General features: G+C 40.3%; 1 protein-coding gene across 2 annotated transcripts in view; it reads right to left on the bottom strand.

Annotated features, from left to right (window-relative positions):
* Nucleotides 1–1378: 1378 nt before the first annotated feature.
* The window catches only part of clic5 (chloride intracellular channel 5), a 117129-nt gene continuing 102490 nt past the window's right edge, over nt 1379–16017 (bottom strand). For both annotated transcript variants that reach the window (XM_033021330.1, XM_033021331.1), the window contains exons 5-6: nt 6593–6774; nt 1379–5785 (exon numbers count right to left, since the gene is read on the bottom strand). In XM_033021330.1, the coding sequence (XP_032877221.1) occupies nt 5618–5785; nt 6593–6774 (350 nt within the window). In that variant the 3' untranslated portion in view covers nt 1379–5617. The remainder of the gene's footprint in view (nt 5786–6592; nt 6775–16017) is intronic.

Genomic DNA, 16017 nt, shown 5'->3' with positions numbered 1-16017 from the left:
CCCTCACCAACTTGCTCTGCAGAAAGCATTTTATCAGGATGCATCACAGCCTGGTTTGGGAACAGCTCTATCGAAGACCACAAAACATTTGCAGAGAACTTTGGACATAGTCGAAACCATCACAGAAACCAACCTCCCCATCCATTGACTCCAGATACACTTCATGCTGCCTTGGCAAGGCCACTAGCATAATCAAGAATGAGTCTCACCCTGGTACTCCCTCTTCTCCCCTCAGGCAACAGGTATAGAAGTTTGAAAACACATACCTGCAAATTCTGGGACAGTTTCTTCCCAGCTGTTATCAGGCAACTGAACCATCCTCTCACCAACTAGAGAGCAATCCTGACCTCCCATCTCCCTCATTGGCGAAATTAAAACTATCTTTAATCTGACTTTATCTTGCACTAAACACTATTCCCTTAACCCTGTATCTGTACACCGTGGATGGCTGGATTGTAATTTATATAGTACTTTCGCTGACTAGATAGCACGCAATAAACGTTTTTCACTGTACCTCGCTATAAGATAAGATAGATAAGATAGAATTTATTTGCCACACAACCAGGGTCGGTGGAATTTGGGTTGTCAGCAGCGATACAATAATAAAGAACACACAACCACAATAAAAAATGTAACACAAACATCCACCACAGCATTCATCACTGTGGTGGAAGGCACAAAATTTGGCCAGTCCTCCTCCATTTCTCCCCCGTGGACAGGACCAGAGTCCAGAGTCAGTCCAGGATCACAATAAACTAAACAGCTTTTGTTACTTCCAGCTCAACATTATTGTAAATGCTGCAGTATTGTTTATAGCACTTACATGGCAGATCCTGATATGTTTGAGGAAGGGGCTGTTCTGGGAGCCTTTTCCTTTTACTGTTGGCTACTTAACTCTCTACCACCATTTACAACTGGATGTGGTGGGACTGCAAAACACTTGATCTGAATGCAACACATGTTGCACCTAGTGTGGTTCAAAACCTGTGCGCTTCATCTCCAAGCTTGTTAACAGTTTAACAGACTGTCAGCAACAGGACAGTATGTGCATTAAATGACATAAAGTTAAATATATTACAGCTATGTTTTCTACATGAACCTTGGTCTACCTACTCCTTACAATGACTACTCAGGAGAAACACCTCGAATCACCTCCAAATCATCCCAAATGTACCTAGTTGTCTCATGTTTAATAATCAGAGGTGACAGAAGATGCAGAGGTAATAATCAGTGCTCCAGTTATGGACATACATTGAGAATGGGCAAGATTGTACACATGCAGCAGTGTTGCACTATTAGGGTTGAGGATTTAATAGCAGTCAGTGAAAAGACATTCTAATGTGTGGTAATGTGTTAATTACAAAGACAACAATTTCAATTAAATGTGAAAATATACAATTTTATTTCTTTAGCAGCTGCCAGTCAAGACTGCGGCACAATTATCTAACCAGTGCAAATAATCAGAGCAAAAAATTAAATCACTTCAGCATCTAGTTTTATCCAGTGGTTTCGTCATTGTACATTCGGTGTTCAGATTCTCAAACAGCCTACAAAGCCATACACTTGTACATAAAACACTTGTACACATCTCAAACTAACAATGGGAAACTTTTGATAGTCTGTGTTCTGCTGTAAAATGACAAGTCATAATTTATAATCACTTAAAATTTCCAGATATGAAAAGTACTAATTATGTAATCAACGAGAAATGAAAAAGGCCTTCATCATGTCTATGATTGCATCACTTAACTCTAAGTAAATTAAAATGAGTTTACACACTTAGCCCCCAATGCGAAGTTTCACTTCATCAGTTTTGTAGCTAACTAAATTTGAGTGGCCATTTCTGATTTTTATTCTAAAACTAAACTGTTTGTTTTTAGTGTCAATACACTGTAAAGATAAACCTATAGTTTGTGCTTCACATGTGAGTTGCACAGGACATAAAGCAGTGACAGGGACAGGTAAACCTTTTACAGCTGACAAATTGATGAACCATATAAATTTACTATAACAGGCAACCAATGAATCCCTTATAGTCTTTACTTGAATAACCCCAAAACTGATCTTGTTCCCCACTCGCACCCCATTAATCCTACTTCTCCATTTTGGACCTTACAATATTTACAATTGCTTTCTGCGGCAAACATTCACATCCTGAACAATTCCCATTGTTCAGACATTTCTCCTAATTTTTCTACTCACTTTCTTGGTAGCAATTTTTAACCTAATGATCTTGGCCAACTCCCCAACCAGAGGAAACTCCTTTTCCTTCACCAAGACCGTTCACAATTTTAAAATCTCCCAATTCTTTCTTTACCCTTCAAAGAGAAATACTCACAATCAGTTCTCAGTCTTGGCAATCAACCTGCTGAAACTACATTAATTATCAACGAAAGATGGCAGTCAAATAAATGACATTTCCCATCACCAGGGTTGTCTGCTCTCCAGTTGGTGTTATGACAAAAACAGTGGATCGTTAAGTTTTCAATGTTTACAACACCTGCCTACAAATAGACGGTGCTGTATGTACATGAAAGTGAAAGATAGATTTGTTTCTTGTTATACACTTCATTGTTGGGTTACTGAACAATGAGATAATATTAAATAGATTTGTATTTATTTCTAAGATCTGTAATGATATTGCCAGTTTTGATTATACATGAGCAGCATTCCCTCTTGTTTCAGTAGCTGTTAACATAGAGGTTGAGGCCACCCAAAGTAATATAATGAAATGCTCACTTCAAACACTTTTAATGGTGTTGCTAACTTGCTATATCCCTGGGAAGGAAGCATCCTGCAGGTTTACAAGGGAGATGGCCTCAAGTCATTCGGCTGATTTTGCAGGCAGAAATCTTTGTGGGGGGAGGACGATTCAGGAAGGAATTTGATTTATGAAATTCCAGCCTTGTATTTGGTGCCTCGCACCAGTCTTTCTTACTGTTACCCTTCTGTGTATTCCCAAATAACACAAGAATCCCAGCTAATGCAAACAGGAAAACCTCCCAATAGTTCCCTCTAACATTTATTTGGTGACAGCTCAATATTACCTGAAAAAAACATTTTTCTCTAAAAGTGTCTAGCAAAAATACAACACTGAGTGATTAATGAAATTAGTTCTCAGAGGAATTCACCTACTAATTTATGGAAATAAAACAAATTTATTAAATAATAGAAAAATTAACATGCATGTTTCAAAAACGAAAGAAATGTTTAACTTGAGCTGATTAATCGTGTCTCATGCCTAACTTAGTTCTTTCAGGAAGCAATTAAAATACTGCAAAAATAAAATGGCTGGTACAATATTTGTATATTTGACAACTCACAGTAAAATAGAGTTTAATTCCCTCCCTACATTATACCAAATTCTGTACTCTGCTAATATCAGGAAGAATTTGCAAGGGGCAAAGTATACTTGTGCTAATCTTCATTATCCCCATCTATTGAACTAACCAAAAATGGGCCACTGGATGACTCTTGATAACAGCTTCCAACTCATTAACCATCACTGTCCCCATGTGTGTGTGTGGGGGGGGGGGGGGGTAAAGCGAATCAAAATCTAAACTCTCTGCTTGCTGACTCTTGGTACCCATCGTGACAGCGAATTCACTAATTTACGCTTAATGTGAAAAAAGTGTCGCTTGGCCAGCTTACCAGGAGTTAGATACATTTTCCCTTTCTATGCAGCTCACAATTTCAATACTTCATCCTGGTAAGGTTAAAAGAATGTAAACAATCAAAGGGAAGTTAAATTAACAAGCACCATTTGATTCAATATTCAAGGGATATGGGGAGAAAGCAGGAACGGTTACTGTGTTTGGATGATCAGCCATGATCATATTGAATGACGGTGTAGGCTTGAAGGGCCGAATGGCCTACTACTGCAACTATTTTCTATGTTTCTATATTACACAAAACCTTTTGTCAATTTTCAGAAGCAACACCAGAGGGCGCAATTTAACCATTTGTGTTTTACCTTTCTTATGAACAAGATGCATCATTTCATTCAACAGATTTGCAGTATCCCCCCAGAAAACTAGCTATATTGCAAATTTCCATAACAGATCCTTAATGAAAATTGTTGTTTCTTTAGTTTTTTTTCCCCTCACATAAATTCTGCTAGTGTGAATTTTTATTCCTCTTCTCAATTTTATTTGGTAGCGATTTGCGAGTTCCTTTGGGGCATATTTCCATTACCTAAAGTACTGTAGTGCAGTGATACATTATAGTATCTATATTGTGTTAACTTTTAATTTGCTTACTATAACTTCATATTTTAAAATCAATTCGAACCAGCTGCTTGAATCCCTCCTGATAAATGTGATAAGATAACCTGCCACACTTTTGAAATTTAGTATTTGCACATTTCAGTGCAACCCTTTCAATGTCATAAGGGGTTGTGATGCAACTGACAGTCAATGATAAGAACAATTGGGGATGATGCCTGCTGTGGATTACAGCTGTTTTTCTGCTCCTCCAGTAAAATTATGGACAAAAATGTCACACAGTAAATCACATTAAATATTAATACTATACACAATGAGAATTCATAAATTTAGATCACAGTTCTGCATAATTTTACCTGCAAAACATTTCTCATTCAAATTATTTTCACAGGATCTCAAATTCTTAAAATAAATTATGCAAAGTATTATTTTTCCTTTGCAAAACACTTTCCTTGGACATTGTCTGAAAATCAACTTTTGTTAATAAAGGGGTTCTGTGAGTTCATGAGTTTACTTTATTTGAAGTAAAGTCAGTCCTCGTTTTATTTTAACTACATGGTTAAAAGTCAAAAGATAAAAAAATAACAAAACAAAGAACAAAAATAAAAGTCAATGAGACACCTTTATACGAGAAACCATCATCCTATAATATTATTGACAATGTAGATCAAGTATACCACCCTTTATGAAACAGTAACTGCGTACAAAAGTATAACTGATTAGTTTGGTGTTCAAGAATCTCTTCTTGTGTGTTCATATCTGATTTGAGATTGATTGGCTCTCAGATACAATTAAAGTACTACAATGCAAGAATTTATGGTATTCTGATTGACGTCTAGGCTATCACAAAAGAAAGTTACAATCAGTTGGGCGCAAAGTAATTGAACTTTAACACTGCTAGCTTGAAGTTGAACTGCTTGAGATTAGTATGGGCAACTGAGGAAAGACAGTCCCCTGTGAATCCTAATTCAGTTCCTCAACCAGCCTTCACAAATGACCAACAAGCTGAGTTTTATGGTTCAAACTCAATAATCCTTGTGTTGGAGGGAAATGAAATGGAATCACTGTGGCTGGGAATATTGATACAACTTGCAGCACTTGTGAAATCCCAAAAGAAAGACGATTCTAGTTTTGGAACAAATCCACTAATTTGAAGTTCTTATTAGGTCACATACAATTCTAATGAAAAGCAATATGCTCCAAACAAAACAAAAAAAACATTGGGCTTTGATTAATACAGGGAAAAAATATCCATAATAATCAGATGCATTTCTTATTTACAAGCATAAAACCAACTAAAATGAACACAGCTGAAATGCTATAGGTTTAAAAAGCAAGGCAAATAAAAAGAGTCTTGGGTCATTAGTGTCGATTTGCAATGACTCCTCACTGATTTACGATTTTGAAAGCCGTCTTGCCACATCTGCATAAGCAGCTTCAATTTCACTGTCTGCAGCGCATGTGTTGGTGAACTCATCCCTAGCATAGGCAATATTCAGGTATCGCCAGACTCCAACCATTTCCTTCGGGATCTCAAAGTTTCGATATTTCTTTGCCACAACCTGAAAAGCAATAGAAGCAAAGCATTTAATTTAAAATCCATGTTGGTCGAAAGGTACCTGTGCACCCCGCTTTGAGAAAAAAGTCTAACAACAACCTTCCTTGATTGTGTTCTCTTCCCATCTTCCAACCAGCCAAAGTTAAATTCCCTCCATCCACCTATATACACTATAAAAATTATTGTGCTTGATATTTAGTCAGGTTAAATATACTTCCCACAATTACAAAATTTATACTTTTAGTTTATGATCTCAACAAAATGCAAAGCTCCATAAAATTTCTGGTGAAAGAAATTGCTGGTCCCTGCAGCCCGCTGTCATCATGACTTTCTCTAAAGGCTGGAAAACCGTGGTTTAGAAAATATCCAGTCAAGTAGAAAATGGGATTTTCTGATCACTGACATCCAGTAAGTGAAACTTTAGATGGACACAAAAAGCTGGAGTAAATAACTGGCAGCATCTCTGGAGGGAAGGATTGGGTGATGTTTCGGGTCGAGACCCTTCTTCAGATTTGATGCAAGATAATGCTGTTTGGAACCATGCTTTCATCATATACCAAGTAACTAGCTTGGTATATTCCCCCCAACTGATGAATGCATAAATCTAATCTACTCTAATGATATAGAGAAGGCCCACTGGTCAATCAGCACCATAACTGCCTTTGGCCTCAAAATCCCCACAATGTCCATCCCACTTGGAATCCTTGGGTTAAAAACGCAAGGCAATTATGAGCAGAATAAATGGAAACCTCTCTCATCTTCTTTGGCACTCAAAAATATATACAATAAAGGATGGGTGGATGTTGGTTACCTTCATGATATGCAGCTTGGGTAGAAGATTACAATCAGCCAATGTTAGTTCATCACCATCAAGGAATTTGCGTCGAGACACAGTCACTTCATCAACACTGTCAGCATCAATCTCTTCAGGCAATGGAGAATTCAAGTATTCATTCAACATCTTCAAGGCTTTGATCAGATTTCGTGCAAGACCTGAAAGTTACCAAATATATATTCAGCATTTATTCTCAGATTATCAGTTCGGATAAAGGGTTTATGAGCTAAAACATCAACTCTGCCTCTCGTCACAGGTGCTGTCTGACTTACTGAGTCTGAAGAAGTGTCTCGACCCGAAACGTCACCCATTCCTTCTCTCCAGAGATGCTGCCTGCCCCGCTGAGTTACTCCAGCATTATGTCTAACGTCTGACTTGCAGTGTGTACACAGCATTTTCTGTTCTTATAAATGCCAATGTTGCCCAACTTCCCTTCATCTCCAATAACACCAGTGAATGAAAACAATGTCATTGGGAATAACAGTTGCAGTTGACTGATTATATGTGCTCTGCCCCTCATCAAGAGGAGAAAACTCTCAATCATTAGCAAGTCTTAATCACCGAATTGTAATTTTTTGGCACATTAGCACGTCAAAAAGATTTCAATGAAACACTTGGATTAGAGTGTCTAGTTTTTTTCATTTAGTTTAGAGACACAGTGCGGAAACAGGCCCTTTGGCCCACCGAGTCCACACCGACCGGCGATCACCCTGTACACTAACACTATCCTATACACACTAGGGACAATTTACAATTTTACCAAAGCCAATTAACCTACAAACCTATACGTCTTTGGAGTGTGGGAGGAAACTGGAGCACCCGGAGAAAACCCACGCAGGTCGCGGGGAAAACATACAAACAGCACTCAAGATCAGGATCAAATGCGGGTCTCTGGCGCTGTAAGGTAGCAACTCTACTGCTGTGCCACCCCGAGGTTGCAAAACTTTTAATACATTTCAAATATACCCCTTTTCAATGATCAAATTTCCCATTCAATCACTGGGCATTAAACATATGTTCATCAAACCGCTACTGACATATAACAATGTTATTGCCCAATAACTAAACCTCAATGTTTGTGTTTATGTGTCATTCCTTACTGACACTATGTCATGTTGTCCCTTGCGGGCGGAGCACCAAGGCAGATTCCTTGTATGTGAATACTTGGCCAATAAACTTGTTCATTCTTATTCATTAAATATAAATGAACTCCATAGAAGAAAAAACATGCACCATTCACTTTTATAATTCCAGCCTTAGAAGATTTCTTGAAGGCTTTATAGCTTTTAATATTAATAAAATAGCTAATATTTCACTAACGTTAAATGAAATTGGCAGGATAATGTTCATTGAAAGCGGATATTATATCCCCCTGATTTGATAGAAATATTGCACTGGGAGCATAACGACAAAGCAACTCCATGGAATCACAAAGCAATGTTAAATATAGTACTATGTGTTGGAGGACAGTCGATCAGGCAGCATCTGTGGATGTAGACAGGCTTGGTGGGACCCTTCTTCAGAATAGGTAGAATGGGAGGTGGGATGGTGGAAAAAAGAGGTGGATACAAGGGGTGTGGGGGGGGGGGGGAGGGTGTTAAAGGCAGATACATGAACTAAGTGACAAAGGTTAGAGGTGAAAAGGATACAAAAATATATCAGACAACAAAAGAGGAGGAACTAAATGTAACAGACAGATGGATAATGGTAGGAGACAGCATGGAGGAACAAGTGGGGATAAATAGGAAATAGGACTGGGGGATGTGAGAAGAGCGTAAGGTGGACTCTGTGGGCCAAAGGGCCTGTTTCCGCACTGTGTCTCTAAACTAAACTAAAAAAACTAGGTGAGGAGCAAGGTGACTGGGGTGGTGGGGAGTTTGGCGGTAACTTTGTTTTTTGTTCAAAATTCCAACAGCTGCAGTTTCTTGCGACTCCAGTTAAATACTGCGTAATTTTTTGGTGTAAATACAAGCAGGTGAAAAGCTGTAATCAGATGTGAACTGATTGTCCATTGTCATTTAAAGGCAATTACAAAGAATTAGTCTCAAATAATCACTTCCTGTAGAGCAAATGGTACAAAGCGAGGATGTATTTAATCTATTTAAACATCTTCAGTCAGTTTAAGAAAACTTAATTACTAAAGTTCAGTTACAAACCTTGTTGCAAATACTTGAAATGTTAGGTATTTTTCCATAACAGTTACCATCAAGACACACAATTTGCACCAGTTAACAGCTGCACATACCATACCTGTTCTCATTAAACAGTAATATTTATATACAGAGAAAGAGTAAAGTATGTTACTCAAAGAGCATGAAAGGTCACCTTAGGATTTTCAAAATTATATTTCATTTCCAAATATTAAATGGAGGAGAAATATTAGTGTTAATTTTGAATGGGTGAGTAATAAAACAAATTAAAAGAGCAGTTATTAGAATATCACCTTTTAAACAATTGCCAATGTAGTAACAGCAGCAACATCCACTGTGGTAGATGAATCTGCACTATATAAAGATATCATATCTTAAATTATTTCTCTGACTTACTCTCTGACTAAAACCTATCAAAGCTCAATGCATTGAAACTTTTCCCAAAGTCACATTCAGAGAGAATTGTGACAGAAGAATTCAGGAATTGAGACTAATTTGTAATTTGTTGCATTGCAACTAATAATTTTGTTAACCAGGGTGGTACTAATTGGCTGGAGTTTTTGCAGATATCTTCAACCTCTCATTACTGAGGTCTATGCTTTTCAACAGCACTCAATGACTGCTGACCAGTGGAACTAACATCCACTTTGGGAGGTTGGATATGGCACATTTTAACTCCTACCGCAACAAGAACCTCGACGAACTACAATTTGCCTACCACCATACCAAGTCAACGGAGGATGCGTTCTCACTGGCTCTCCACTGGACCACTTGGGACAATAAAAACACATGCGTCAGGCTGTTGTTCATAGACTACAGCTCAACGTTCAACCCCATCATCTCCTTCAAACAGGTTACCTAACTCACAGAACATGACATCCCTCTGCACCTAGATCCTGACTTCATCAACAGACCGCAAACTGTACGAATTGGCAGCAACACTTCTCCTCAATAAGCATCAGCACAGGAGCACCTTCAGGCTGTGTGCTCAGCCCCCTGCTCTACTCATTCTATACTCATGTCCATGTAGCCGGACAGTCCCAACTTTATCTTAAAATTCAATGATGACACCACTTGTTGGATGAATTAGACGAGTCAGAGTATAGGCGATCGATCGATTGACCAAATTGTGCCAAAACAACCACCTTGCTCTCAACGTCAGTAAAACCAAGGAACTGATTATTGATTTTAGAACAGGAATGTCAAAGATCCACAAACTGTCTTCATCGACGAGAAAGTCATGGAGAGTGTCAACAACTTCAAATTCCTGAACATACATATCTCTCAAGATCGGTCCTGGACTCAGAACATTGATGCAATCAAAAAGAAAGCTTATCAATGCCTCTATTTCCCTAGAAGTTTGAGGAGATTCAGTACGTCACTGGATACTCTCTTGAACATGTGCAGGCATACGGTAGAGAGCATACTGACATACGGTAGAGAGCATACCGACATACGGTAGAGAGCATACTGACATACGGTAGAGAGCATACTGACTGATTGCATCGTGGCCTGGTTCGGCACCTCAAACGCCCGGGAGCAAAGAAACATAGAAACATAGAAATTAGGTGCAGGAGTAGGCCATTCGGCCCTTCGAGCCTGCACCGCCATTCAATATGATCATGGCTGATCATCCAACTCAGTATCCCGTACCTGCCTTCTCTCCATACCCTCTGATCCCCTTAGCCACAAGGGCCACATCTAACTCCCTCTTAAATATAGCCAATGAACTGGCCTCGACTACCCTCTGTGGCAGGGAGTTCCAGAGATTCACCACTCTCTGTGTGAAAAAAGTTCTTCTCATCTCGGTTTTAAAGGATTTCCCCCTTATCCTTAAGCTGTGACCCCTTGTCCTGGACTTCCCCAACATCGGGAGCAATCTTCCTGCATCTAGCCTGTCCAACCCCTTAAGAATTTTGTAAGTTTCTATAAGATCCCCTCTCAATCTCCTAAATTCTAGAGAGTATAAACCAAGTCTATCCAGTCTTTCTTCATAAGACAGTCCTGACATCCCAGGAATCAGTCTGGTGAACCTTCTCTGCACTCCCTCTATGGCAATAATGTCCTTCCTCAGATTTGGAGACCAAAACTGTACGCAATACTCCAGGTGTGGTCTCACCAAGACCCTGTACAACTGCAGTAGAACCTCCCTGCTCCTATACTCAAATCCTTTTGCTATGAAAGCTAACATACCATACGCTTTCTTCACTGCCTGCTGCACCTGCATGCCCACTTTCAATGACTGGTGTACCATGACACCCAGGTCTCGCTGCATCTCCCCTTTTCCTAGTTGGCCACCATTTAGATAATAGTCTGCTTTCCTGTTTTTGCCACCAAAATGGATAACCTCACATTTATCCACATTATACTGCATCTGCCAAACATTTGCCCACTCACCCAGCCTATCCAAGTCACCTTGCAGTCTCCTAGCATCCTCCTCACAGCTAACACTGCCCCCCAGCTTAGTGTCATCCGCAAACTTGGAGATATTGCCTTCAATTCCCTCATCCAGATCATTAATATATATTGTAAATAGCTGGGGTCCCAGCACTGAGCCTTGTGTTACCCCACTAGTCACTGCCTGCCATTGTGAAAAGGACCCGTTTACTCCTACTCTTTGCTTCCTGTTTGCCAGCCAGTTCTCTATCCACATCAATACTGAACCCCCAATGCCGTGTGCTTTAAGTTTGTAAACTAATCTCTTATGTGGGACCTTGTCGAAAGCCTTCTGGAAGTCCAGATACACCACATCCACTGGTTCTCCCCTATCCACGCTACTAGTTACATCCTCGAAAAATTCTATAAGATTCGTCAGACATGATTTACCTTTTGTAAATCCATGCTGACTTTGTCCAATGATTTCACCACTTTCCAAATGTGCTGCTATCCCATCTTTAATAACTGACTCTAGCAGTTTCCCCACTACCGATGTTAGACTAACTGGTCTGTAATTCCCCGTTTTCTCTCTCCCTCCCTTCTTAAAAAGTGGGGTTACGTTTGCTACCCGCCAATCCTCAGGAACTACTCCAGAATCTAAAGAGTTTTGAAAGATTATTACTAATGCATCCACTATTTCTGGAGCTACTTCCTTAAGTACTCTGGGATGCAGCCTATCTGGCCCTGGGGATTTATCGGCCTTTAATCCATTTAATTTACTCAACACCACTTCCCGGCTAACCTGGATTTCACTCAATTCCTCCAACTCCTTTGACCCGCGGTCCCCTGCTATTTCCGGCAGATTATTTATGTCTTCCTTAGTGAAGACGGAACCAAAGTAGTTATTCAATTGGTCCGCCATATCCTTGTTCCCCATGATCAACTCACTTGTTTCTGACTGCAAGGGACCTACATTTGTTTTAACTAATCTCTTTCTTTTCACATATCTATAAAAACTTTTGCAGTCAGTTTTTATGTTCCCTGCCAGTTTTCTTTCATAATCTATTTTTCCTTTCCTAATTAAGCCCTTTGTCCTCCTCTGCTGGTCTCTGAATTTCTCCCAGTCCTCCGGTATGCTGCTTTTTCTGGCTAATTTGTACGCATCATCCTTCGCTTTGATACTATCCCTGATTTCCCTTGTTATCCACGGATGCACTACCTTCCCTGATTTATTCTTTTGCCAAACTGGGATGAACAATTTTTGTAGTTCATCCATGCAGTCTTTAAATGTCTTCCATTGCATATCCACCGTCAACCCTTTTAGAATTAATTGCCAGTCAATCTGGGCCAATTCATGTCTCATACCCTCAAAGTTACCTTTCTTTAAGTTCAGAACCATTGTTTCTGAATTAACAATGTCACTCTCCATCCTAATGAAGAACTCAACCATATTATGGTCACTCTTGCCCAAGGGGGCACGTACAACAAGACTGCTAACTAACCCTTCCTCATTACTCAATACCCAGTCTAAAATAGCTTGCTCTCTCGTTGGTTCCTCTACATGTTGATTTAGATAACTATCCCGCATACATTCCAAAAAATCCTCTTCCTCAAAGAAGATTGCAAAAAGTGGTGAACACTGCCCAGTCCATCATGGATACTGACCTCTCCCCCCCCACCATAGACAGGATCTCCAGGAGTCGCTTCCTCAAATAGTTAGCCAACATCGGTGACCCACGTCACCCTGGCCACATGCTCATTTCACCCCTGCCACTGTGAAGATGGTAGAGTAGTCTGAAAACTATCGTCCAGGCATCAGGCTATTAAACAATACAATCTCTAAATAAGTTCCAAACTACATAGAGTTAAGGCATTTCACCGACATAAACACTGAGTTTTTTGTTGTTGTCTATTATGGTGTTTATAGAGTAATTTTACAGATCTGTTTTGCAGCTGCAAGTAAGAATTCCATTGTTCCGTTTTTGGAAATATGACAACAAAACACTTGACTTTTGATATATTTTCCTAAAATTCACCAAGTTTTACATCTGCAGGAAGTACTGTAATCCCAGTTTATAATTATTACATCCATATTTGTTTCAATTTCCTTGGAAATTAAAGTTTTCATTGATGGAGATATCTGAACTTGTTTCCTCTACCAGTCAAAAAGAATTTGACAGTGAGACTAAGTGTTCATGTAACATTAATTTTCCCAGAGTTCTTCCCATGAGGAACAATGACCCACACCATAATAAGGTAACTTTTGGAAAGAAAATGGGAGCCGTTTACAATGGGCAACACTATCAGCTGCCCCCTTTCTTGTGCCTTGCGGAAATTGAATTTAACTCCTACTGCAATAACAACTTCAACTACTTTCAAAATTATCTGTGATCAATAAAAAACTTGTTGACATGCATACAATAATCAATGCAAACTTGTTAAATTGAGGTTGTTCCACACTTACGAACCAAGCTGACTTGAAAGTGCTTGATACTGACACTTAATGAATGTTACATTCCATAAAACTGACATCCTTTCTCCTGCCCTTGATAAGCACACATATAAACAATTGCAATCATTAATGTGTTGCGAAAAAATCTTACTCACACCATGCAAAAATGTTCCCAATATCAGGGCTCTCGCTTTACTTTTTTCCCCTGGTGCCAGCCGGGTAACCTAGGCAGCTTTTTAGGTTGCCAAATGACAGTTTAGGTGGTCATTTAAGACGGCTTGCATGACACGTGCGATAATGTGCTCGGACGAAGTGGATAGTTACCAGACAGAATTATGGTCAATGAAGCATTCACATATTATGGCCAGAGTGAGGCCCACTGCAAATTGGAGGAACAGCACCTCATATTTCGCTTTGGTAGTTTACACCCCAGAACATTGGCTTCTCCAATTTCAGATAGTCCTTGCTTTCTCCCTCCTTTCCCTCCCATTCCCAGCTCTCCCACAGCCTACTGTCTCCGCCACTTCCTTTCTTTTTCCCGAACCCCCATCCCCCGACATCAGTTTGAAGGTCTCGACCCAAAATGTCGCCTATTCCTTCGCTCCATAGATGCTGCCTCACCCGCTGATTTTCTCCAGCTTTGTCTACCAACGGAATCCCATCACTGGCTACATCTTCCCATCTCCTCCCGTCGGCTTTCCGCAGAGACCGCTCCTTCCGTAACTCCCTGGTCAATTCGTCCCTTCCCACCGAAACCACCCCCTCTCCTGGCACTTTCCCTTGCAACCGCAAGAAATACTACACTTGTCGCTTTACCTCCCCCCTTGACTTCATTCAAGGACCCAAGCAGTCTTTCCAGGTGCGGCAGAGTTTCACCTGCACCTCCTCCAACCTTATCTATTGCATCTGCTGCTCCAGGTGTCAACTTCTCTACATCGGTGAGACCAAGCATTGGCTTGGTAATCACTTTGCCCAATACCTCCGCTCGGTTTGCAATAACCAACCTGATCTCACGGTGGCTCAGCACTTCAACTCCCCTCCCATTCCGAATCCAACCTTTTTGTCCTGGGTCTCCTCCATGGCCAGAGTTAGGCCCACCGTAAATTGGAGGAGCAGCATCTTATATTTTGCTTGGGTAGTTTACACCCCAGCGGTATGAAAATTGACCTCTAATTTCAGGTAGTCCCTGCTTTCTCCTCTGCTTCCCAGCTCTCCCCCAGCCCACTGTCTCCGCCTCTTCCTTTCTTCTTCCCACCCCCTGCACCCTCACATCAGTTTGAAGAAGGGTCTCAACCCAAAATGTCGCCTATTTCTTTCGCTCCATAGATGCTGCCTTACCCGCTGAGTTTCTCCAGCATTTTTGTCTCCCCATTCACACAAGTTCGGTTATCCCACTTTCCTCACCCACTCCCTACATATTAGGGGCAATTTTACAGAGACAAGTTAACCTACAAAGCCAATGCGTCTTTGGGATGTGGGAGGAAACCTACCTGCTTGCAGGGAAAATGTGCAAATTCAACACAGACAGTGCCCGAGGACAGGATCGAACACAGATCTCTGGCGTGTGAGGCAGCACGTCCACCAGCTGAGCCTCTATATTTTATTTTCCAACACACAAAAATGATCTTTGGTTACTAAAAAAAAAAAGAAACTATCCGTTTTAAGTCTTAAATCTCTAAGTGATGCTATGTCCCCCTTTACAGCTACGTTTTAATTCAGTTCAAGACTATGGGGCAGTACATTGGCCATAAAGTTGCTGCCTAAAATTGCCAGAGACCCGGAATTGATCCTGAATATGGGTGGTGTCAGTATGGAGTTTGCTCCTTTTCCCTTTGATCGCATGGGATTTCTCCGGGTGCTCTGGTTTCCTTCCACATTCCAAAGGTGTGCAGGAACCTTTTTCAGACCAAACCCAAAACTGAATATTTTCCTTTTGTCCAGAGATTCTGTCTGACCTGTTGAGTTACTCCAGCTTTTTGTGTCTATCTTCAATTTAAACCAGCATCTGCAGTTCTTTCCTCCACACACGATACTATACGATCGAACTTTAATCACAGGAGTGTGTGTGTGTGTGTGTGTGTGTGTGTGTGTGTATATATAGTTATATATTCATATATATACACTGTTTTGTTTTCTCGTTTATAACATTGTTTACAGAATACTATGTTTAGATATTCTGTTGTGCTGCTGCAAGTAAGGATTTCATTGGGACATGAGAGAATAAAACACTCTTGAATCTTGACTTATGTCGCTAATGTGTGGGATAGAACTAGTGTACGGGTGATCGGTGGTCGGCGTGGACACGGTGGGCCGAAGGACATGTTTCAACGTTGTATCTTTAAATTAAACTAAAACATTAAAACCAGAGGGAATCTAAAGAAGGGTCTCTACCCGAAACGTCACCCAATTTCTTCTATCCAGAG

Source organism: Amblyraja radiata, chromosome 5 (genome assembly GCF_010909765.2).
Source record: "Amblyraja radiata isolate CabotCenter1 chromosome 5, sAmbRad1.1.pri, whole genome shotgun sequence".
Lineage (NCBI taxonomy): Eukaryota > Metazoa > Chordata > Chondrichthyes > Rajiformes > Rajidae > Amblyraja > Amblyraja radiata.
This window is presented reverse-complemented; position numbering and strand designations above follow the sequence as displayed.